Below are 24,512 nucleotides of genomic sequence, written 5' to 3'. Positions count from 1 at the left end.
TTATAAACATATATTTGTTGGGGGGTTGGGGGGGGGGGGGGGTTCAATGGCGTTTGTGCCTTTCGGCAAAGTTGAAAAAAAAGAAGTATTGCGAAGCATTTGCATATGTTTGAAAATAATGAGCTTGTACTTCTTATGCCAGGTTTTCAGGAAGCTCACAACACTTTTTAAGTCTCTGGGTGTGAAAGCTATATTTGATACCAGCTGCAGTAGAGACTTGACCCTAATAGAATCTTGTAACGAGTTTATGGTGCGATATAAACAATCCCAATGTACTAGTAGTGGTGAGTCAAAGCCACCTTTACCTATGATTTCTTCCGCATGTCCAGGTAATGGCTTAATTTGCTTTGGTATTTTTCTTAATTTCTTACTTGGTGTTCTATGAATGTTCTAACTCTACTGGTGTTGGTGTTGAAATTGTAGGTTGGATATGTTATGCTGAGAAGACCCTTGGTTCTTACATTCTTCCATACATTTCTTCAGTCAAGAGCCCCCAACAAACTATTGGTGCAGTCGTCAAGAATTTTATATGGCCAAAGCTAAGTGTAAGGTAGCTTATTGCCATCTCATCTTTTTAAGCATTATGCATTAGCTGTAAACTGTAATCTTCCATTTCTTTTGTTGTTGGACTGTCCCAAGCATTATGCATAAGTCGTTTTATTGCAAATATGCGCTAAGCAATAACGTTATCTTTCTGTTGTGTTTCCCCATCCATTTTATGCATCCTACTAGAAAAAATAAAATTACAGAGCAAATTCATGCTGGCCGTTTGATATTTCAGCATATGTGATGTTGCATGTTAGTTGGTGAAAAGTTAAAAGGTTTTATAATGTTCCTAAAATTAAGCTGTTAGTTTTTGGACCTGGTCACAGTCGATTGGTGCTTGATAGAGCTTTTTTATAACAGACCAGAAGATATATACCATGTGACTGTAATGCCATGTTATGACAAGAAGCTCGAGGCTGCTCGTGAGGATTTTGTGTTTCAAGTGGATACAGATAGTGAAAAAATTACAGAGGTTGATTCAGTTTTGACAACAGGAGAGGTTTTGGATTTGATACAGGTAAGAGAGTTCTCTGCTTCTCAGTATTCCATTCCCGCAGAGCAATAATGTGAGATAGCTTGCATTTGGAATATTTGCAATTTTTCTCATTTTCTCTCTGTTGTTTACTTATAGTCAATCTCTCTCCTCTTTGATGTAGTTAAAAGCAGTTGATTTTCAATCCTTGGAAGAGTCCCCCCTAGATAAATTGTAAGCACTTTTATACACCTTGCATTGATATTCTCATTTCTTGATGCAAATCCTTACATTTGATTGCTTATATGTACTTTAAAGGTTCACAAATATTGATGAGGAGGGCCATCTTTATGGCGTTCATGGAAGCTCTGGAGGATATGCAGAGACCATTTATCGTCATGTTGCAAAAGTGCTTTTAGATCAAGAAGTTGAAGGCCCTTTAGCATTCAAGACTATAAGGAATTCTGATTTCCAAGAAGTGAGCCTAGAAGTAAGTTTGCTTCTGCATTCTCCTAGAAGCATGATTTTATAGAATGTTGTTAATATGCCCCTATAATGTTCTATAATCCAAGTACCTGTATGCTGACACTGCGATATCTTCTTGTGCGTGGACAATTGTATCTATAATTTAAGGGTTTCTATCTGTTAACAAGGGTATGATATGGTGTTTGGTCAATTGTGGAGCTGCTAATTTGATGGCTCATGTCAAAGTTTATTGTACTTGGTGGTGGATGGTGTAGCCCAATCAAGTCCTAAATAGGCTAAGCACTTGAAAATGCAAATATAATTGGATGAGAGTCAGTCGAATCCCACAAGGAGTAAATATGAGGTGTTTGGTTGATTACTTGTAGTTAGAAAGATCTTCGATTGGACTTGCAACATTTGTTTGGGTTTTGAATTTAACTAAAAATAGCAATAGAATTAAAAGCAAACAAATAACTAACGAGAGTGTAAATCAAGTGATAAAAGGTACTAGGATTATAGCCCCTAGTTGATTTGCTTTAGCTAATGGGAAATACTTATCTTGTCTAATTGCTTGGCTTATTGATTATGATTCAATTATAATTTACCCATTAAAATCTCATAATAGTAATGCTAACTTTCTCAAAGAATCTCATAATAGTAATGGCCCTACCCCAATTAAGTCCACCAGAACCTAATGGAATGCTTAAAGTTCTAATGGTTGAACACCCAAGTTAGAGTCTAGCTATTTCTAGCTTGATTCTGTTAACTGAGTTATATAATCCCTTATAAAACCCAATTCCTTGCTTATTAATTCTTAGCTAGTCCTAACTCCACCTTCTCAAGTCAGAACTATGATAATTAGGTCTTAATCTCATGTTGAACACCACTAAGTTGCCTAGTAAGCCATGGAATCGATTAGATAATCATAACTCAAGCAATTAATGACGAACAGTTAATAACCCATTAACTTGCAAACCATTTGGGTCTACGACCATAGCTGAGTCTGTAGCTACTCATGCTAGAAATGAATGAAAAGGCAACTAACAGACAATGAATGAGTCAAACTCGGGTTGAAATCTTCAAAAGCTGCTCGAGTCCTTGCTAAAAATAGTAGAAAAACCCCTCTTGAAAGAAGAAAAATAAATGCAACGGTCCAAAACTGAAAGTGAAAACGGTGTTTTGGAGTTGTATTTAGAATTTAAATGGTCAGATGCTGATTTTCAAATAAAGTGAAAAGATTTCCTGAAAAATGAATAATTCTCATGCCAAACAGATCCTAAGTTTGTAGCAATTGGCACAAAAGAGTATTAGGCCATTGACAACTACTGACAAGATGTCTATTGCATTGAACACAGGTGAATGATAAATCTGTCCTGAAATTTGCATTATGTTATGGTTTCCGGAACCTGCAGAATGTTGTTAGGAAATTGAAAATGGGGAAGTGTGACTACCATTTCTTGGAGATCATGGCATGCCCTTCAGGTTGACATGCTGGATCTTTCTATTTGTGAATAATAGCTCCGAGCCTTCTTGCATCAATTAACAGTTTGTATGTCTTTAATTGCCTCCCTCATGATTATAGGATGCTTAAATGGCGGCGGACAAATAAAGCCACAACCTGGGCAGTCGGGGAAAGAGTTGATTCAGCTGTTGGAGACAGCTTATGTAGAAAATGTAAGTCACATGTTTGATAGAGTTTGTCATAATATAACCATCTTGGACTGTAGGAATTTCCTCTCCAACTTGAAGGCTTTGCGTATAATTTGTGGCATGTCTGGGAAATGTACAATGTATAACTTGAATTGCAGAGCTTGGGAGATTCATCTCTGACTACTGTAGTAGTCAAAGATGAACATGTTGAAATGGAAGTTCACTTTTGTTCTGATTTGTTTGAGTGTCTCCCCAACTGGGGCTTTAATATGTCATAAAAACCTGCTTGTTTTGGCTTCTATTTTTCCTCTGCATTACGAGATGATGAAGTTTTTGAACATTCATCTCTGAAGCAGATTCAAATGAACGAAAATGGTCTACTCTTTAGAAGTTGCAAAGCCATGCATGATTGATGTGGGAACTCTTTGTTTTCCTTGCACTTCAACTTTCTGATCTTATGAATCTGAATTGCCTCCCGAATGCTCTTTTGTTAATGTTTCAGGTTGTGGTTGCTGATCCTTTCAACAATCCCATCACAAAGGGCCTATACAGTGAGTGGCTTGAACAGCCTGGTTCAGAGAAAGCAAAGAGGTACCTGCATACTGAATATCATCCTGTAGTGAAAAGTATCACTTCACAGTTGCAGAACTGGTGAGATGCAAAATATCAGCTTTTAACTGATTGGCCAAGTTCCAACTGTTCCCTTCTGGTGTTTTTCTGCAAGAGCTTCCCAAGTGGGTTTTGATACTACACTGAATTGTTCACAATCTATGTTCATGAGTCTATGCACCACAATTTTGGTAGTGAAAGTGTTCACCCCATCCTGTAAATATTTTGTCTTGCAAATTACACAAAAGTCTAGGTTGCAAAACATTGTTCCCCATCTGGATTGGAGTATTAGTGCTGTACGTTTCATATCCCACAACCCCTGATCTTTATTTATTTGGCCACTTAGTTTGTATTTGTTAGAAACTTTTTTTTATGCCAATAGTAAATATCACCAGAATCCTAGCGTAATCTTATCTGATTTCATAGACTGCCTTTCCTTGCTCTACCGTGTAATGTTGCATCTCCAATACTGGGTAAAAAAAAAGGCTCTTGTTCATTGCTAATAATATTACTAAATTACGCTAAGACTTCATTGGATTGTCAATGATTTTTTAAAAAAGAATCGACGCACTTCCATTAGTGATTTCATCTGTTATTTTTTCACGTAAAAATGCTTAGAAACTATACAAAAGAATTTTTTAAAATAAGAAAATTAACATTCGTCCGCAATTTTATTCTGCTTCACGAAAACTAAATGGTACATTAACAATTGAATTGATAGGTTAATATGGAATTGAGATGGGAGTGTCAAAATGAATATATGGGAGAAGAGGGGTTTTGGCCTTTTTTTGGGGGGTTTGGATTCAAATGATATTTGTGAATAAAGAACTTCGGAAATTAGATTGGCAACGGTTGAAACTGGTTTGAACAGATTCGAGCAACTGGAAAATTTACAAAGATAACCTAGTTGACCCTTGATTTTGTGTATAATAGTGTGGATACATTATTTATACACTTTTTATACATGATTACACAAAACAGATACATCATTTATGCAACGTATATATAGTGCGTAGAAGGTTGTATATGTAGTGTATAATGTGTGTGCGCGCGCTATATATATATTACATGGTTATACGTGATGTTATATAGATTTAAAAAATGGATGGTGAAAAAATAAAGAGAGTTCTCCATTAGATTGGGGGGAGAATGCAAAGAAGTAACATTGAAAATTCAATGCAAAACATATATTAACTTGGTCCAGATATAAATAATTATAGGGCTATGCAAGGTGTAAACTGTTTATTTGAATTGTAAATTGCATAAGAATCCCAATTTGTATCCCTTTTGACAACAACAAAACAGCAGATAAAAGAAAAGCAAGAACTCTCCAAGAAAAGGAGGAACTGCTTACATACAACAATAGACGACTTGTAAGGCAACAATAGCAAAACATAATGGCTAAAATATAATGTACAACATCAAATGTTTCCAGGTTCTGTGTCATTCTGTATATCCAATTCCTTGACTTCAACAACAGGATTGTCATGGTTTAAATGCGGAGCAACCAATAAAACCTTCTGTCTCTTATCAGCAGTTGCAGCATTTGGAGAAGTCGTGCTCTCTCCTTCAGGCAGAGATGTTGACAATGCATCCATTGTGCCCCCCATTTTGGAGAAAGAAGCTCTTGCCTTCTCAGTTCCTGGCAAACTGGGAGGGGTACCTTTTTGTGATCTGTCGGTCTCAGAATATGATGCATTGCCCAAAGTTGATAATGGGGAACCATCTGGTTCAGAGCTTTTACTCATGCCATCTTTTCCTCCACCTACAATAGAGTTAAGAATCAACATGGAGAGGACAAAAAAATGCATCCACTACTAACGTTGACAAAAATAATGAAACTAGTTGATCACCTGTATTGGAAGCTGTGGCAGGAGATGCATTTGCACTTCCTTTTTTTATCCTTGACTGCAAGGAAAGCAGCATTCAAGTTCATCAGTTGTAGAGAAATGATCATATCTATATTGTCTTTTTTTTCCCCTTAACCTTCTTCTACATGCTCTTAATAGCCAAAGAAAAAGCATCCTGAACTAGTATGATAGGCTAAAAGAAAAATAGAATTATGTTGCATGGACTCAATAAGGATGGATGTAATACCTTGGAGTTTTCTTCACAGTACTTAATAGAAGCTGAAACACTTGTGCAGTGGCCATGCAGAAGTGTGTAGGCCCACAAAATTAGCTTCCGTGAAGTGTTCATATCAAGTATGTCAACCGCGTCTATCCCAGGTTGGATATATGTTTCTGTAGCAAATTGAGATGGCACCATATAAAGGTTTATACCTGATGGGAGCAATGCACAATATGTGTCCTTGTAGAAATTATAGCAAGACCTAAGCAGCATAGAAGCAGTTTCCAGATCTTCATCTGCAGCTCTCTTTACTATTACATTTTTTATTTTAGACAATGACGGGTTCCACTTCCTCTCAAGATCCTTCACATGATTCATGTCTTCAAAAGATGAACACCATAATTCATCCAGTTGGAGATCAATACAAAGCAGTTGTGAGTTCTCTAATCCATTAGCTGGTGAATTTGGACCTTGGACTTCACTGGAGAGTCTTGAGTGCAAAGGCGTTATTAAAGCCATGCTAATTACAAGTGATCGACACCAAGCAGCAGAAACATGCTTATGAACTTTTGCGCAGTTACTACTCGACAGCTTTGGGTTCTTCAAACGCTTGCGTATCTTCTCATTTATTCCTTCAAGTGTTTCAACTTTGATATTTTGCTCTAAAGACTGGATATATCGATAAAGATATCTGCAAGGAATGTCAGATTTGTATAAGCAAACTGCTTTAACTGTAATCAAGCAGTGGACTTCATAGCTTTAACGGATTCAAAACTGTATTCCACAAATGTTCATGGTATCATTTATTTTGTTTAAAGCCCAATCCAACGGTTGGGACTCAGATGAATAAACAATAGATACTTCTGGGATACACTGGAAAATTCATACATTCTCAAAAATGAAAAATATATGAAGTACTTGATCTGAGGACAATATCTTCATAGTTCACGTACTTGTATGAGAATATTGAGCAACCAGCCGACAACGCATATATAAGTGCTAATCCTATTCAGATTGTTATCAAATTACACCTATTTCTTGCAGTTCCTATTTGTGCACCAACACATTTATAGGAGCAAAATAATACAATTTTCTTTTGCTAATCCAAATATAAGGGTATGACGATAAATATCCAAAACAAATCCTTCTATCTAGTGTGTCCTTACATCAAAACACAAATAAAACAAAATATCTCATTTACCATAGTAGAAAAGAAATTATCCTGGCAAGGGTGTGGCCTAGTGGTCAATGAAGTGGTAAAGAACCATGAGGTCTCAGGTTTAATTCTCAGCAGAGGCAAAAAACACTAGGTGATTCTTCCCATCTGTCCTAGCCTTGGTGGACAGAGTTACCTAATACCTATTGCTGGTGGGGAGGTGGTGAGCATCCCATGGAATTAGTCGAGGTGCGCGAAAGCTGGCCCGAACACCACGATCATCAAAAAAGAAAAGAATTTATCTTCAACATAGTTCTTAGATAAAAGAGCAATTAATTCCTTTCCTAATATCATTGTTATTTATCTCCTCTTGGAACTGGTGTAGATCAATATTGAGACTACAAAGGAGGTAGGGAAAAACTCCTTTTCTAATTACAATAGAGACAGAAAACAAGTTTTTTTTTTTTCAATTGCAATGTGAGCAAAGTTGAAGACCACAGTAAAACATCAACTTGGTACAGCACATAAAGTTTGGATTACTTCAAAGGACTTACCCAAATAAACAGCTCTCTGTCAACTCGGAGCTCTTTATTTCTGGCAAGCAACAAATATCAGACCACATGGTGACCTGTTCCATGAACAGAGAGAACATTTTCTCCAGATGATGCTCGCTTGAGTTGCTAGCAGCACAAGATTTACGGTCAGTCTGATGTATAGATGAAATTAATGCCTTTAAGTATCGTCCAAGGGCAACTGGTATGAGATCTTCAAGACACGAGGAGAACTGGATGAAATATATATATATCTATGTTAGACAAGGGAGTTTTGATTAAATAGAAATGGAGATAAACCAAATTTATAAGAGTGGGATGAGTTGATTAAATGTAGAAGTACGGGCAGAGCTTTAGGCTTCATGTCGGTATCCAACAGAACAGGCAACAACGAGAGAATTGAAGAATTGAGGGTCTAATTTGAATATCATAACAATATGAAGTTTAAACTGATGATATGTAACATAGAATAAATGTTCTTCCAAGCACTTTTCATGTTTTTCCTGCATTATGTTCCATGGCATTATAAATGGTACGACAACTTTTTTTGATAAAGAGAAATGGTAAGACAACCCTCTTTGCAATAAACTGTAATTCCAACTTGTAGAGCTCTAAGATATGGCATGAGAAATGCTTTCCTATAAATAATAAAACTGCGCATTTTTATCACAAAATTTAGCCATTAGAAATGCTTTCTTATAAATAAAATAAAGTAGTGAATTTTCAAAATCACCCTCAAAGAGGCTTATTAATAATAAAAATAAATGCAACCTCAGAAAGGGTCAATGCAATAAGGAGAAGTGTACAAAGAAGAATATGTTATTTTCATTAGGCTAATCATTGATGCTGCTAGTCATTGTGAACAATGTATGCAGCCAATTCATATGGAAGTACGTACCCTCTTATCTGTCCTAAGACAGAAATAAGCCCGATCAAGGGTGCAAATGTCTCCTGTCTCCTCCAGCAGTTTTAAATAGAATAATATGTACTTGCGGATGCAAGTAATGAACTTCCGAGAACTTTCTGCCAAGTTAACTTCTAGGGCTCTCTTGTTCCCTGAGCAACCTTGGGTTCTGCGCCTGCAATGTGAAGAAAAAAAAATGATCAGCTAATGAGGCAAGAAATGTGGCTCCAATACCTGACCAAGTAATGGACCTGAAAAGAGAATTGTTAAAGAATGACAAAAGTCCCAAATTGGTGATTAATGAGATGGGTGGACTCCTTAAAAGGCTTGGGCAATCCTCCTCCCTTTGAGCTAGCTTTTGGGGTGTGAGTTAGGCCTAAGACCTAATTTAACACACCAATGTGGGACATGGTTCAATGATGGAGCCAGGTTAGAGATGGGTGTTCATCTTGGCGGGTGTGGTTCTAGCCACAACCTTTTTGATAGTAATGAAGATTTTTGTTGGAGAAATTATTTCAGAGGAATTCTCTGTGTCGAGACGTAGATTCGATGGAGGAGATTATGGAGAAGAGATGTAAGATCCTAAAGATTATGTGAAGAAGGTGGACAAATTTATTTTGTCAGATATTCAGGCCAAGGGGGAGATTTGTTGGGTTTTATTTGCCTTGATTTTTTACATTAAATAAGTTTTCCTTTTAGGAAAAGGTTTTAATATTTGACTAGTCATTTTCTTGTAGGAAAGGTTTTAGGACTTTATAAATATAGGTTTGTTCCTTCTAACTTAATTAGCATTCACAATGTAGTCCTAGGGTTTTGAGAGTTTCGGTTATAGGGGAGAATTTTGTGTACCTCCTTGTATTCCGAGTGAATTGGTTCAGGTTGTTTCTCTCTACATTTTTGACTTTTCATATTTATAGTGGATTGGTCATCCCCTTTGTGGACATAGGTTGATTGATCGAACCACGTTAAATCTGTCTCTTTTGGTGTATTTCTCGTTTGTCTTCTTACTCATGGCTTTCGAGGTTTGCTTTGCTAGATTCCGCATTACACCTGCTTATTTTCGGTCCTAACAAGTGGTATCAGAGCAGGGCCCATCTCACCCGATGTTGGGGACCCTAAAATTAAAATTGCCCACGCACCAGATGCTAAGCACTAGGCGTGAGGTAGGGTGTTAAAGAATGACAAAAGTCCCACATCGGTGGTTAATGAGATGGGTGGACTCCTTATAAGGCTTGAACAAGCCTCCTCCCTTTGAGCTAGCTTTTAGGGTGTGAGTTAGGCCTAAGACCTAATTTAACATGAGTTAGACCTAAAACCTAATTTAACATAGTATCAGAGCAGGGCCCGTCTCACCCGATGTTGGGGCCCCCAAAATCAAAATTGCCCATGCACCAGATGCTAAGCACTGGGCGTGAGGTGGGGTGTTAAAGAATGACAAAAGTCCCACATCGGTGGTTAATGAGATGGGTGGACTCCTTATAAGGCTTGGGCAATCCTCCTCCCTTTGAGCTAGCTTTTGGGGTGTGAGTTAGGCCCAAGACCTAATTTAACAAGAATTATCTAGGAACATGACTATAATTGTCTTTGCCCCTCATTGTATCCAAGTTCACCAAGTGAAAGAAATAAAATCATGTCGTCACTGTATCATTTGATGGCTACAACAACCTAAAAACTTCGCATTTCCCTCACAAACATAGGCATTCATCAATCGAACTTCAGTTCCTGTCAGTCTTTTTATGGACTTTCACATTTCCCTAAGTTGTGATAGTGGCATATCTTTCTCTCCTACTTGTGAGTGATGTAACCTATTTTTGGGAGTCGCAAAAAAACTAGCTTCTGCGAATTCTTACTCACCAAGCCCAACATTTTGCAAAAATTGTGACATACATTTAAAGGGTCAAATAAATTGACTCAGTTTTAGCAAGAAAATCAACACATACAAACTCTAACACCATACGTAACTCAAAGTCTCAAGCCTAGTGTACGACGATATGAAGTGTGACCGCAGTCAATTAAATTGTAAGAGGTCTTACAAAATGGTTGCCGTTTCAAAATCTTACTAGGATGTAGTGGCATGGGCATTTTTTCCCATTATTGGATACTTACAAAAGATAACATAATGAAACAATATTTTAGTGGCATGGGATGCTTCGGATGAGAAAAATATTTCTTGAACACATCTTTGGTGGAAGCAATCTCAGAGTGAGCGGGTTGAGCATGTGAAGTATCCGTTGTCTTAAAGTGTCAAATGTAGAAGATTTCCCTAAGCTTTTCCACTTTCCATTTATAGATAGTCACGGGAAGACAAGTAAATCATGCTCCTTGATGGAGGGTTGTTTCAAATAGATTGTACAGGTCCGAGAAGAAAGGAGACCCATTTACCTACTTTATATGGAACTGTTCCACCAAGTAGAGGATTTAGCGGTAGTTACCTAGATGTTAAGGACAACAAAGCCTATCACAAAACTTGACAGCCATCAAAGAGAATAAGGATAACCACTTGAATCTCCAGAAGAAATGGAGAGACATTGCAGGATAGAAAACCCAATTTTACATTTTCAGACCAACCAGGATAAGAAGAAGATGGCGGGAAAAGAAGTCAAAGCACCAATTCAAACAATTTGTATTATCCGTGTTACTAAAGACTATTTGACATTGATTTGTAATTCAAGGTTGTCCAAAAATGGGCCAAGCCCATTGAGCCTTATCATGGACCTTGAATTGAAAAAATACTAGTCAAACAATTTTATCACCACGTGTGAAACCCAAAATTAAAATTCAAACAAGAGCATGAGTTCAGGAGAAGTCCAGTAACATGGTGTGCAGGCTACTACAATCACTTTACGACCTGAGGCAGTCCTGTCGAGTGTGGTTCGACAAATTTAACACGGTTATCCAAGAATTTGGTACGACTCATGGTGAAGCTAATTATGCTGCTGTTTATCGTCCTCTGCTCCACATTTCTGTATGTATTTGATGGTCTACGTTGATGCTATAGATATCACAGGTGATGAAGATGAAATCACCCAAGTTAAAGCATTAGCTTTTTTTGGTAATTTTAAACCACGAACCTTGGTCGGTTCAGGTACTTCTTATTATTGAGGTTGCTCAATCCAAATCAGCCATATTCATTATCAGAGGAAGTATGCTCTTTAAATTCTTACAGAGACAAGCATGACAAACTGTAGGCTCATTGATACTCCGTGGATCTGAATATCAACTTTCTACCTGTTAAGAAGTCCCACATCGGAAAAGGTTAGGGAAATTGGTCTCCTTAGATGGACTTTGGACAATTCTCCCATCATGAGCTAGCTTTTAAGGTTGAGTTACACTACCAAATTAAGGATACCCTATTAATGATCTTGGAAGGTATTGGAGATTGATAGGCAAGTTAAATTACCACACCATGACTCGCCTTGAAATTGTTTTCCTAATGAATGCCGTAAGTTAATACTTGGATTTCCCTTGTGATAGTTATTGGAATGCATTTATTTGTATCCTTCGATACATAGAATATTTTCCAGGAAAAAAGAGTACTTCACAAATATCGATGACATGGGCATATTAATGGATATACAAATGCAAATTGAGCAGACATACGATCTATCTACGGAAATAGCGTTATGGTTGGGGGCATCTAGTTTCATGGAAAAGTAAGATACAAAATGTAACTGCAAGATCAAGTGAAGAAGCAGAATATCATGCTATACAGTGGCTACATGTGAACTCATTGAATCAAGTAACTGCTAAGAGAATTGTAATTTGGAGAGGTTGGCAAGATTGAACTTGTGTGTGATAATCAGGTTGCACTTTTTTTTTATGACAAGGGAAACCCGCAGCCACTACCCTTTGGGTGCGCACAGGGTAAAACCCCCGCTCCTATGCAATAGCTCGCAAACCACATAGGAGAGGTAACCCACACTAGGAGAGCCCGGTACAACGAGCTCGACCAAGAAGGCAAACCCCTTGCTTTCGCTGACAAGGGGTTTCGAACTTGAGACCTCCAACATGAAAGTCCCAAGCCCAAACCACTGGGCCACCCCCAAGGGTATAATCAGGTTGCACTTTACATTGGATCAAATCCAATGTTTCATGATAAGACGAAGCACATAAAAATTGATAGTTATTTCGTAAGAGAAAAGATAATCCCAATTCTCAAGAGATATTGTCATAAAGTCCATGAAGTCAAATGATCAGCTTGCGATATATACATCAAGTTCCTTACCCTTCTCAAAACAGCTTACATATATAGCAAACTTAATACATATGATTTGTATGCCAGCTTGAGGAGGAGCCTTAGGACCTTGTCAATATAGTACATATCAATAAGGATAAACCAAAATCAATTAGATTGATTTATTTCCTGTAATTTGCAGTTTTGTATTCTTTCCTTTCTTAGAGCATGTAGACTACATTAAACCCCCAATAGCTTAAGGGAATAATCAAACAATGCTTTTCTTAATCTTCTCTTGCTTGCTTCGTTTTCTCACAATCTGGATGAATTGCGAGAAAGGAACAATAGAAAAAGACTTGAATGAACATTCAAGGCTCACTTTCTTCCATTTTGAACTTGGTAGAAAGAAAATATCTTATTTTATAGATACATGGATGGATATTTTGGAAACTCAGTGTTGATCTTTCTAATAACCTATGTCAACGTGATGACAATCCTTTTACATCGTATCTTAAAAGCTGACACTGTCTTTGTGTGATGTTGAACACCAAGACTTTGATTCAATTAAAAGACAGGCCTTCCCTAAATAAAGAGAGAACAATCTATCTACAAGGAATCAGAAAATGTTGTCATAGTGGTTCCTCGATGTTCCAAAATGTCAGGACAGAAAAAAAAAGAAAAAAGAAAAGGAAATGCATACCTTCCCTTCTTAACCGTACTGTCAATCTCCCACATGTTAATTGTGAATGAAGAACGAGACGACTTAAAGCAGAAGGAAAGTTCATCCTTTGCCTTCTGTATATCCATATTCCCACCTCTTCGATATAGGCCTTGAGCAAGCATATATCTAGCCTTATGAAAATGTTTCAGGTCCCCTTCCACACAGATTTCGAGAGCAGAAAGGCAATCACTGTAAAGCATCTGCCACACCCCTTCCAAATGTGAATCCCCTTTTCCATCATTGACAGAGTACTCTCCCTGAGTTCTATCCTCAGAGCACGTCGATTCCAAAATTGATGGGCAAACCTTACTGAGGATATCCATCACAGTATCCTGAGTTGATTGATTGAAACAGTATGCAGCAACAACCTAAAATGCATCCAGGCACTAATTAAGTCAATAACAGTCCTAACACATGGAAAATGACCACTTGAAAAAGGTAACTATTTCCAAGTCGGGCAAGAGAAGGGGCATTCAGCCTAAAAGTCTTCAGAAGAAACCATTAGTTTAGACATGCTAAGTCCTCCCACTCACAGATGCAATGGTCAAGTTATATTTTTAAAACTCTTTGAGCTGTGAAGAAAAAGGGAAAACAATCCATATGCTGCTGAAATTCATGAACTTATATGGGTTGCAGATTAGAGAAGAGTATTATATAATCACAAACCTTAACTCTAAGGGGGCCATGTTTAAAATAACCGAGTGAATCTATTTTTGTTGCGCTTGCTTATATATATATTTTTTGAAATGTGGCTTTGTTGTGTATCTCTCAAAATTTTACATACAACTGGGATAGATTAGGTCTATCGAAAACGAATTTAATTTGCTAACTGAATTAGCTATCTTCACGACTATCAATACACACCAGTTCATATCATAGCTCGCTTACATGTGTAACCGTCTCAATAAAGGAGGAAATGGAAAGGAGTTAAAAGCAAAGCACCAACCCTTAAGGCCTCCTCATCTTGTTTCCTACATGTGCAAAGTAACTTCAACCGTGAAGCATGCATCCTATAGAATGAATCCGCAGCAGATGGATTCAAAGCAATAGCTTTCGCATAGAATGAAAATGACGTCTCATGAGAGTATCCAAGCTTTTCGGAGAGTTTTCCCAGATAAAATGCATGAGACCAATCCTCTCTGAAATTGCATGCTAGGTTACATTTTAGATGATGAAATAACCAAGGGAAATGGAGTCAACAGACAGACTTACTTGTGTGCGAAGGCCTTCTGAAAGTGTCTCAATGAGTTTTGACAGAACATCATCCATGCTGAATCTTTGGATGGCACAACATATCTTTGGTCATAGATTGGTACTACATTCTGAAGACCATCATAATATACTAATGCCAATAACTCATGTATCTCGGCCTGAAAAAAGCAGGAGCAATCACATGTAGACAGTGAGAATTAAATGAGCTAAGGCCCCCTTGACTCCAACAAAAACTTTTTTTCAATAAGGTAAGTTAATCATTATCTATATCTATCTATCTATATACTACCTTAGAAGCATGAACTTCCTAACTTGAATGTTAAATTACTATAATACCTCCAATTTGAATATTAAATTACTATAATAACTCTAACTCACTCAATTTTGTATATTTATATTTATGCACATTCATATAAACTAGTTAAATAAAAATTGAGACGACATCAATCAACATAGTCAAATGCCAAGCTAACTGAAAATTGCTAACACCTAAGAAAACATTCAAATCATTATACATGTTTGTCAGGATCACCAACCAAACAATAAAAAACAAGAAACCTAGATGCATGAAATTCGTATATATTCAGAAGATTTTTTCCAACTCTGACAGTGCATCAGGCCTTGATCACTCCAAGGTGGCAATTAGATATAACAAAAGAAAAAACTTCTTCCACAAATTATCAGAGTGAAGCAAACCTGTTGATCTGCCGTTTTCGCTAAAGCTGAGGTCATCAACAAACATCGCCTGCTCCTTCGGCGACTTGCCTCAACTCTTTCAGATAAAGCAGCATTTTTCCTCCATCCCAGAACATTTATTTGCTTGCTTCCATCATTTAGCAGCAAGTCTACCTCCTGTGTTCCCAAAAGAAGTATGAAAACAAAAGAGATTAAGTACCTACGAAGCGCAAGATATGAACTCCCACCAGTAGAAAACTGTCTTCCGTTAGGGGACGTATAGCTGCAAGCCTGCAACAGATAGATAGCAGAACATTCTTACCTCATCATAGATATTTGCAAGTTTCTGCCAACTCTCCAAGCGTAGGAGATTGTAAATTAAATCATATTTGATGAGTTTTGCATTTTGCTGCACAAATTCCGCCCCTTCTTTGGTCAGAACAAAGCCAGCCCATTTATCAGTTGCATTCATTTCTTCAGACTGAGCAAGAAGATAATACAAGTTGCTATAAACTTCCAGGTATGGCTCAGAACTGCAAACAACCAATGGCAAATATCTGTTTGATTCCATAGTCCAAAATACTAGTAAGTTCATTCGCCAAAGTGCTGATCCCATAACTAACATGTTTACCTTCCTTTTGATGATGCTTTCTGTTGTTCCAGGCTTATGGGGTCTGATAATAATATCTTTGTCATGGATTCCATAAAGCCACTGGACCCTGCTTCCTCTGAGAGCTTGTCTTCACACATTTCAGGACCATCTAAGAACTTGTCTATTGCATTTCCAGCTAAAACATCATCTGGTGGTTGTGGAAAGTGCTTTCGTATAGCTCTAAGGACTCTTCGGAGTTTAATGAGCCCCGTCCTCTGAATGACGAGCCAAATTGAGAACTTTTAAAATAATATATTATACATAAACTTGGGGAATAAGGGTTTGGAGGAAGGTTTGATAAATGGGATTCAAGAAAAAGAAGACATAGCACTTACAGAAGAAGCTTTAGCATAAGGAAGTATATACTGAAAAACATCAGCACATTGTTCCTTGGTTTGGTAATCACCCCGGCTTGTGTTCTTATGCTCACCTAAATCATCTTCATACGATGCATCAGACCTTAGATTCAATCCATACAGGCAGTAAAAGCACTGATCCAAAGCATTATCAATGGCAACTTCAAGCTCCTCTTTTGCATCTTCACTTAGCTCAGTTCCATCTTCGACCAATTGATCCTTTAAGTTTGTCGATCTACGATACGTACTGTCAGAGACATCACCAACATTCTTACTGTCCTCCACTGTAGTTTTCTCAACCTCCAGAGCTTTACTGGCAGAAATAGCCTCTGCACTAATCTTCTCAATAGCATTTTTATCTGAAACGGTAGTTTCAGCTCTATCTACCTGACCTGCTTCCACATTCAGCTTCTCCAAATTTGATAAGTTCGATAACACGTTGACGTGACTTTCATGAGAAAGTTGCTCTGATTTCTGAACATTATTATCATGGGAAGACTGTTTGTCACACTGAGACATTTCAAATTCCTTGCAAGCAGAGTGAAAGTTAGACTTCAGTTTCATATCCAAGTTTAAGAGGTGCTTTATTGCAAGTTTTAGAAATGTTCCTTCTTCCTCTTCACCAGTGGCACTTGCACAGCAGACACCAAACTCAGCTAGCATGTCATGGATTGCCACGATCAACTCTGTCTGGCATGACATGGTAGAAGAGATCAGCTTATTTCTAATGAAAGATTAAGATAGCAAACATTAATGCTACAGCTGAAATTTGATAGTCTAAACCCTCTAAGAAAGAAAGATGTCTCACTTGAATTTTTATAGAAACATTTGGGATCAAGTGTTGGAGTTTACAGAATGCAATAACTGCATCTACGAAGTACAAGCTTTCTCTTTGTTCCGTATGATCTGAAATTCCTGAACAAGAAAATTTCTTACAAGAATATGTGTTGGCAACATTACACATAAACATTAGCAGCAACGACTGAATATCACCAATTACAGTCACTGGAACACCATTCTGCAAGAAAAAGACATATCAAATTCTGCAACATGTGCACCAAAATTTATTTATCAAAAGCTAAGTTGCTCGGACTCTGTTGCGGGTGTCCGATAAGGATGAGGATATAGAGGTGAGATCCTCTATGATCGAAATATCAAGATTCGTAACGGATCCATGTATGGATACGGGTGCGGGGATTCGGCTAAAAGTAATTCAAATATCTATAAATAGAGTTATAAAACCTAAATTATGAGATATTATGTGGAAAACTTGAGGAGAAAATATTGATCAAAAAGGAGATAAAGGGAAAGGTAGTGACAATAGAAATTTATATATACAAGGTACTCCATTTTCTTCAATTTCACCTTAGTTTTTGTTTTGATCACAAAAATCATTGAATCTATCAGAATCTCTCTCAAATTTGGTATCCACACTCACACCCACGTCATGTCGGCACGGGTGCGGCACCGAACGTGAAGAGTCCGAGAAACTTAGATCAAAAGAGCACATAGAAAAAACTATATTGGTTTCCTAAGATCATTGCTCATCAACTAAATAAACGTCATAATTCCTAGGAAAACCAAATGTTAAGTACCAGTTTACATTTTTTCTAATATCTGTCAACAAGAACATGGACCTTAATTGTCTATACGACCGAAGTTCAGGATGAGAAAGTGCTAAGCATCATAACCATAGAACTACTGTTGACTATCTAGTATGCAAAGTCAAAACTATGATAAACAGGAGAAAGTTGAACAAACAAACATAATATGACTAATGTTAGTCAAAACCCATAAGAAAGATGCTTTATTTGAGCTTTTTTTTTTTTTTTTTTTTTTTTTTTTTGTGTGTGGGTGGGGGAGGGTCCAAGTTGAAACCAGGAAAAGCCAATGGCATGTTCATTTTTAATACTTCCCAATAAAAAGTTCATTCTAAGATGAATCTTTGTAGTTCAATTGGTTGGTTACTTAAACTTTCACCTTGTTGGTGAGAGTTTGGTTCACCACCTTGCAATCCTTTCCCTCATTTCCCCTTCCCTTCCCCCTATGTATGATTAAAAAAAAGGTAAAGAAAGGTTCATTCTGTGTATGTTTTGTCTAAGATTCTTTACTTGAATGCAGGGTTTTTTCCCATCAAATCATAAAGAAATTATCATTCGCCTTGATATTGATAGCAATTTAGCATCTTTCATAAAAAAAAATTCAAGATCAACACATCTGCAATAAGAAAAGACTGCCAAAAAAACAATTAAGACAAAACTGACGTACAGAGTTTTCAGAAGGGTCCGTGATGCTCTTTATCCTTGAGGCACATTGAGATATTGCTTTCACTTCTTGAGCAGCCATGTTCCAGAGATCACTTGGGATTTCCTTAGACTCTGCGTCAGAGATAGATAGCATTTTTGAACCTTTCATCTGGTTAGAAAATTGGTTCTCTTCCTCACTAACAGCAGTAATGAGCATCTGCAACTTCCTTTTGTGGCAATTTAAATAGACCTCAATGTCCAATGGCTCTGTCTCCTCACATCCTTTTATTAAAATATCCAAGGCAGACAGTTCTATTGAAGTTAGCCCTCTCCCTGTATGAGTGGTGACATGTGACGATTCAGCAGAGACCTCTTCTGAGGAAAAGAGAAGAGGAGCAAGTGTTTTTACACATTCAGAGTGCAGATTTTTCTCAACTAACTGATGGATACCATCCTTCATTAGAAAATCAACCTCCAGTAGATGAATCTCATGGAGAATTTTATTGACAGTCAGCCTCTTATACGATTTTAAGTGGGATAATAAAACGAAATCACTCTTGCTTTCCTTATTTGTCAAATGCTCCACTGAAATAGAGAACTCTTCTCGAGCTCTCGCTTTGTCGCCATCTGATAGAGACAATTGCCCACTTAACCAAAAAAAGCGAACCCAAAACTCATGATTTTTATTAAGTGGATATTCACTATGACCATGACTATGACAATGCTCCCCCATTGAAGCACTTCCTTTCCTGCCAATAACGTGGAATGGACAGTCCAAAGCAATGCATTCAATTATTTTGCACACATGATATGAAGCCTCTGACATAAAGCTAGATTTTTTTGATGTGTCAGAAGAACACAAACCAAAATCATAATATAACTCAGCAAGAAACAAATTGCACTCAGGAGTCCTCTCCTGGCCCCAAAACCTTATCACCTTCTCCAGATCCAAAAATTTAGACATGCCATCCTGATACAAAATGTCTCGCCTGGAAACTTCTTCCAGGAGCATGTGACCCAAGTGGTAAGCACCATGATTTCTTGTCGTTTTCAGGACAAATCCAACAACATCACTACATTCTGTGTCCAGTGAATTAGGAAGATCCTCAGCTTGGTCTGCAAGTCCTGCTTGATTCACAACATAGGGTCCTAGAAATTGCATTACAACTTTAGTGAGGTCCCTGCTGGTCTCAAAATCTAACTCTTCTTTGTCTGGTTTACGGCTTCTGAGCCTTTCCAGGCGGCTACTTCGCCTTTCTTGAGGGTGTTCTCCGCAAATAGTTGATTCATTTTCTCTACTAACACTACCTTTCTCAGACCTGAAATCCATGATGCAAATGCTTTCAGCAGCTGTGGAGGGTGAAATATCTTTCCTTCCTGAAGGATCCTTAAATTTTTCTGGTATGCTTGACAATTTAATGATTACACTAACATCACCAGATACGTCGTTCCCTGGTCCAAGTTCAGAACCAGATTCAATTGATGGATGTAAGATTTTCAAAATTTCACCGGCCAGAGCTGTCCAGGAAACTTCTGGAAGACAGAACTCCAAATTTTGCTTCAACTTTTTGGAAACAGGTTCCTCATCAAGGTCAACACCTGCAGCTTTTCTCTTCTCTGGGAATTTCAGCCGCATATGTTTAGGTTCTAGCTTGTCTATCCCTCTTGGGGCAAATGAAATTGGTTCAGACTCTTCAATAGTTCTTTTAATAAGCAAAGCTCGAGAATGGGATGGCCAGTTTCTTAAAATTAGTTCAGCGACTGAAAGGCAGGCAACCTCATCACCTATAGCAATAAGTACTTCTAAAAGTTTTTCCATGCAATTCCCTGCACATTAGTCCAGAAGAAGCAAAGCTGAAGTTATAGAAAGATGACCTCTGGCATAAGGTGAATATGGGGGCTCTTAACAGTCAAGTCATGTAACCGGAAAACCTTATATAAGAAAGCTTATAAGAACTTAAACATGATATAAAATGCTCACAGTTATTCGGACTGCAGTATAATCCTTGCTCAAATGCCCAGCGGGAAATGCTCAACATTCCTATTGAGCATGCTAAAGTTCCCAGCTTATTCCAGACAACAGAATCCTTATTATCAATCTCTACAGCTTGAAGATAGCATTGCAAAGCATCTTTGTAGAACGGAGCACCTTGTTGTAGAAAAACAGTGGCAAGATTTTTCAATGCCAAAAATCTGCGGAAATGTGAATTACAATGACCCAACATCAGATATATATGTTTATAAAGTAATATTGTCAATAGAAGAGCAGATGGATTGAGAGCTGGCCCGTTATCCACCGAGTTTCAACCGTGCCACTATCCCTCGGGAATTTCTCAGTTATAAAAAGAAAGATATTGTCAATTATATTTGAGGCATTTAAGGGAAACTATCTTAGTTTATTAAAAGCCACAACCAACCATATTACAGCTCCTACTGCACAAATTAGGTGTGAATTTCATGCTTAAATCTTTGAGAAGTGCAAAGGCCCTACTTTGAGTATTTAGTTTATGTTGCAACTAAGAAAGAAATAAAAGTACTGCATCTTTATCAATAGATTAAGCAGGTCACAAAATTCGATATGGTACCAAAACAAGATGAGGTCCACATTTCGAGTCTCACCACCACCTATCAACAGAATATTTCCACGTGATTGGACCAAATAAATAAATTGGCCCGCACATGATGAGCGGTTATAGACCTAAATTAAATAAATATAAGGGTCCCTCTCAATAGATTAACCTTTTAGGTGAGGCAACATACATTTGTTCCATTTGCTTCACAAGATGTTTTGTGCCAGAGATATCTAATGCACGGACTCTTCACTTTGGATGTCGCACCTGTGTCGACACAACATGGGTGTGGGATCCATACTGGATATGGTGAAACGATTTCGGGTACTTCGACTAAAATCAAAGGAGAAATTCAAGACAGATACAAAGATTTCTAATTCGAACTACACAATAAACACTAAATAGATGCTTGTACTAAATAATAATTACCTATTCGAACTTGCTCTCAAAAATTCAGGTATTCCTTTCCTTCCAAAGGGTCCACCATAATTTAGGCACATTTTTATAACTCTAATTATTTATATTTGAATTATTTTTAACCGAATCCATCCACCCATATCAGTACCTAGATCCATACCCCCGAATCTTAAAATTAAGATCATGAAGGATCCGACCTCTAGATCTTCACACATATTGACACCCGCACTCAAGTCCGAGCAACTTAGTCCAACCTCTAGTTCATATGCTTCAACTGGATTACCTTATATGAAGCTTGTCTAACACTAGACAACCTTAACAGGAAAGGACTTCTGCTAGTTAACAGATGTTACCTACGTAACAAGGATCTGGAATCTGTTAATCACTTGTTTTTGCACTATCCAGTAGCTACTTGGTGTTTGGAACATGTTTTGCTCCCTTTTTGGCCTGAGTTGGGTTATTCCAATGAGCATGAGACAAGCACATACATTTGAGCTGGAGATTATGAAAAATTGATAAGGCTATCAACAAAATCTGATGATTCCTGCTACTATCTTTTGGTGTTTGTGGACAAAAAGGAACAAGAGATGTTTTGATGGCATCTCAACTCCAAATCACTCTCTTAAAGCTAAATGCTGACTAGCATTTTTTGTTGGTCAAAGTTGACCCCAGTCCTTAGTGGTGGGCATTTTCTAGACTTTGTTAGCACCCTAGTTTTAGATTAACACTTTGTATAGGAGCTGAACTGAGCTAAATACTCCTTTTTGTCATTTTGTTACTTGTAACTATGCTCCTTGTAACTTTGCATCTCCTTGATGCTTTTTAATGAAACGCATTACTTCAACATAAAAAAAAAGACATAATTCTCCTACCATCCAAATTTTATGACGCTATCCATTTTGGAACATTCGAAAAATGTTTGACAATATTTTATTTATTCAATTTACTAGACTACTAAACTTTACAACTTTGACAGGATATTTTGTCTATCAAACTAGCTTTTCACCTATTACTTAAATATATTCTTCTACTAAGTGTTATCAAAAGCAAAAACCGCAAAAGAGCTCTACGATCATTTGGGGCTTTAAGCGTAAAGCACAAATAAAGTGTGGGCTTAATGGAAACGGCACAAAGGGGAAAAGACTGTGTTTAGTCCAAGTAATTACAATAAAGTAAAATATCAAGTGTTTAGTGTCGCCTCTTCAAAAGAGGCTCATTCGCAAGGAAAAGTATGTCTTAGAACCTTAATGACGACACTGGAGAGCACATTAAGCAAAGCAAAGCGCTCAACACATTTCGAGCTGAGCTTCAAGGCTTAAGCTCGCTTTAAGCACACCTTTGACAACACTGTTTCTACTGTCACTAATATGATATATAAGTTGAATTTACTCACTTCCACCAGGTAAGTGGAAGGTTCAAACCTCATAAATAGTTTCTCTTTCCCTTTTCCCTTCCTCCTCCCTTATGCAACACTGATGTTTCTTTATTAGGAAAAACATATGAGTCAAATATGATATCTTAAGGGAGGAAGGGCATACATTTTTGTGAAAGTTCCATGTTTTAAAATGTGTGACCGTTTTATCTAAACGTTGAGAGAACACACTTTTTTATTGACTTAATTTTGTCTTCAACAGGCCCCTTCACATACTTCTTAAAGTGTGTGAAAAATCTTTTTTTCTTTTAAATAGTTGGTAATTATGAGACTTGAACCCAAGACTTCTGGTTGTTGTGATACCATGTTAAAGTGTGCGACTTTCTCATCTAATTGTTCAAAATGTTAGAAATGCAGTTTTTGTTAACTTAATTTTGTCTTCAACATCCATAAAGGTGCACCAATTTTCTGAAATCAGACGATCAAACTGATCCTTCTATATCATGCTCTTTTTAGATCTCTTTAAGATCTTCAATTCAATATAGTCTCACTAACAATAATGCAAAATTTAAACTACCAATGATAGCGGGAAAGGGCAACAAATGGGCTTCAGTTTTAAATGCACAGGAAAATAATATGGAAAATGCTGTAAAGCCAGCAAAAAGAGGTGGTAGTCCACTTGTTATTCTAGATTATTAGAGAATTAGTAGCCAGGAACAAGCAAGTAAGACAAGAAATTTACAATAAAATTAGAACCGGTAGTTTGAGTTAAAAGTTAGGCCTCAAACACACCTGAGCTGCAAAAGATGACCATCACTAGAATTACTATCCACCTATAATGAAAACACAAAAATAAGAAAGAAGAAAAATAACCATTCATAAGGATGTATCAGAAAAGAGGGTGATTCCAGGGTAACCATCAGCATGTACCTGTGAATTTGCGACCAAAGGATCCTTTAATACAACTTCCAAAAGCTCACGAGCCTTTTTATAGTCTTTAGCTTCCAACTTCAAAAGTCCCTCAAGGTAAGTTTGTGACAAGTGAAATTCCTGCAAAAACCAAATTATAAATTCATTATAAAAAGACATTATCAAAATAGCTCCGTACTTGCTCCAATAAAATTTGCAGAAAAATATCATCCAAGTGATCACAAAATTAAGAGATGCTTTATAATGCCTAACACAACTAGCTTTTTCAAAATTTAAATGCTTGATAAATGAATATAATGAATTAAACTAGCTTTTTATATCTTAATCTTGCACAATTAGGGTACTGAAACATAAGGGGTTCTTTACAATTAATTCTTAAATCAATCCCAACAACTAAGCAGACAATTAGAAACCCCATTTAATCAAGCGGAAAAGCAAGAACAAGTTTACCTGGGCTTCTTTGGTTGGGGCTAAAGGTTCCCATTGGCTTACTGACTCTGTATCGTTGATGGCTGCAATCGAAAACTGAAACACAAATTTTGACAGAAAGAATCAAACACCGAGTTGAAAATTATACAGCAAAAAGTTAATTTATTTGAATTTTGATAGGTTACCATTGTAGCGAACAAGTATGAGTTGAACTCTAATGGATTTTCTCCATTGAAGAATTGAGCGGGGGAACTTTGCTAACAGCCCGTTTAGAAAACCAGACACAGAGAAATTGAATTTCAGTGTAAACTCAAAGTAAATAATTGTAGGTTAAT

At 37.2% G+C, this 24,512-nt stretch overlaps 2 protein-coding genes across 2 annotated transcripts in view; one reads left to right on the top strand and one right to left on the bottom strand.

Annotated features, from left to right (window-relative positions):
* LOC102598408 (protein NAR1) overlaps positions 1-4,146 on the top strand; it is a 6,440-nt gene extending 2,294 nt beyond the window's left edge. Inside the window, exons 4-11 of the mRNA XM_006355241.2 lie at positions 143-329; positions 424-550; positions 907-1,063; positions 1,203-1,252; positions 1,337-1,508; positions 2,839-2,965; positions 3,066-3,157; positions 3,636-4,146. Of these exons, the coding sequence (XP_006355303.1) occupies positions 143-329; positions 424-550; positions 907-1,063; positions 1,203-1,252; positions 1,337-1,508; positions 2,839-2,965; positions 3,066-3,157; positions 3,636-3,788 (1,065 nt within the window). The 3' untranslated portion in view covers positions 3,789-4,146. The remainder of the gene's footprint in view (positions 1-142; positions 330-423; positions 551-906; positions 1,064-1,202; positions 1,253-1,336; positions 1,509-2,838; positions 2,966-3,065; positions 3,158-3,635) is intronic.
* Positions 4,147-4,959: 813 nt separating this feature from the next.
* Positions 4,960-24,512, bottom strand: LOC102598077 (uncharacterized). The gene is made up of 19 exons (XM_006355240.2): positions 24,363-24,512; positions 24,199-24,273; positions 23,749-23,868; positions 23,611-23,651; positions 20,441-20,652; positions 18,482-20,286; positions 17,022-17,231; positions 16,193-16,903; positions 15,837-16,072; positions 15,528-15,738; positions 15,227-15,382; positions 14,531-14,688; positions 14,265-14,457; positions 13,298-13,686; positions 8,418-8,598; positions 7,523-7,752; positions 5,840-6,503; positions 5,596-5,650; positions 4,960-5,507 (listed from the first exon to the last, which is right to left on the bottom strand). The coding sequence occupies exons 1-19, from the start codon at positions 24,363-24,365 to the stop codon at positions 5,164-5,166; spliced, it is 5,994 nt and encodes a 1,997-aa protein (XP_006355302.1). The 5' UTR covers positions 24,366-24,512; the 3' UTR covers positions 4,960-5,163.

The sequence above is a fragment of the Solanum tuberosum genome, unplaced genomic scaffold, assembly GCF_000226075.1.
Source record: "Solanum tuberosum cultivar DM 1-3 516 R44 unplaced genomic scaffold, SolTub_3.0 scf00198, whole genome shotgun sequence".
In the NCBI taxonomy this organism is placed as follows: domain Eukaryota; kingdom Viridiplantae; phylum Streptophyta; class Magnoliopsida; order Solanales; family Solanaceae; genus Solanum; species Solanum tuberosum.
Note: the sequence above shows the minus strand (reverse complement) of the source record. Positions and strands in the feature narration are given on the sequence as shown.

Coding starts and splice junctions, on each gene's coding strand:
- LOC102598077 (XM_006355240.2), bottom strand. Junction 20,653..23,610: donor GGTCATCTTTTGCAGCTCAG/GTGTGTTTGAGG, acceptor ACATTTCCGCAG/ATTTTTGGCATTGAAAAATC. Junction 13,687..14,264: donor AAGATGAGGAGGCCTTAAGG/GTTGGTGCTTTG, acceptor GATGCATTTTAG/GTTGTTGCTGCATACTGTTT.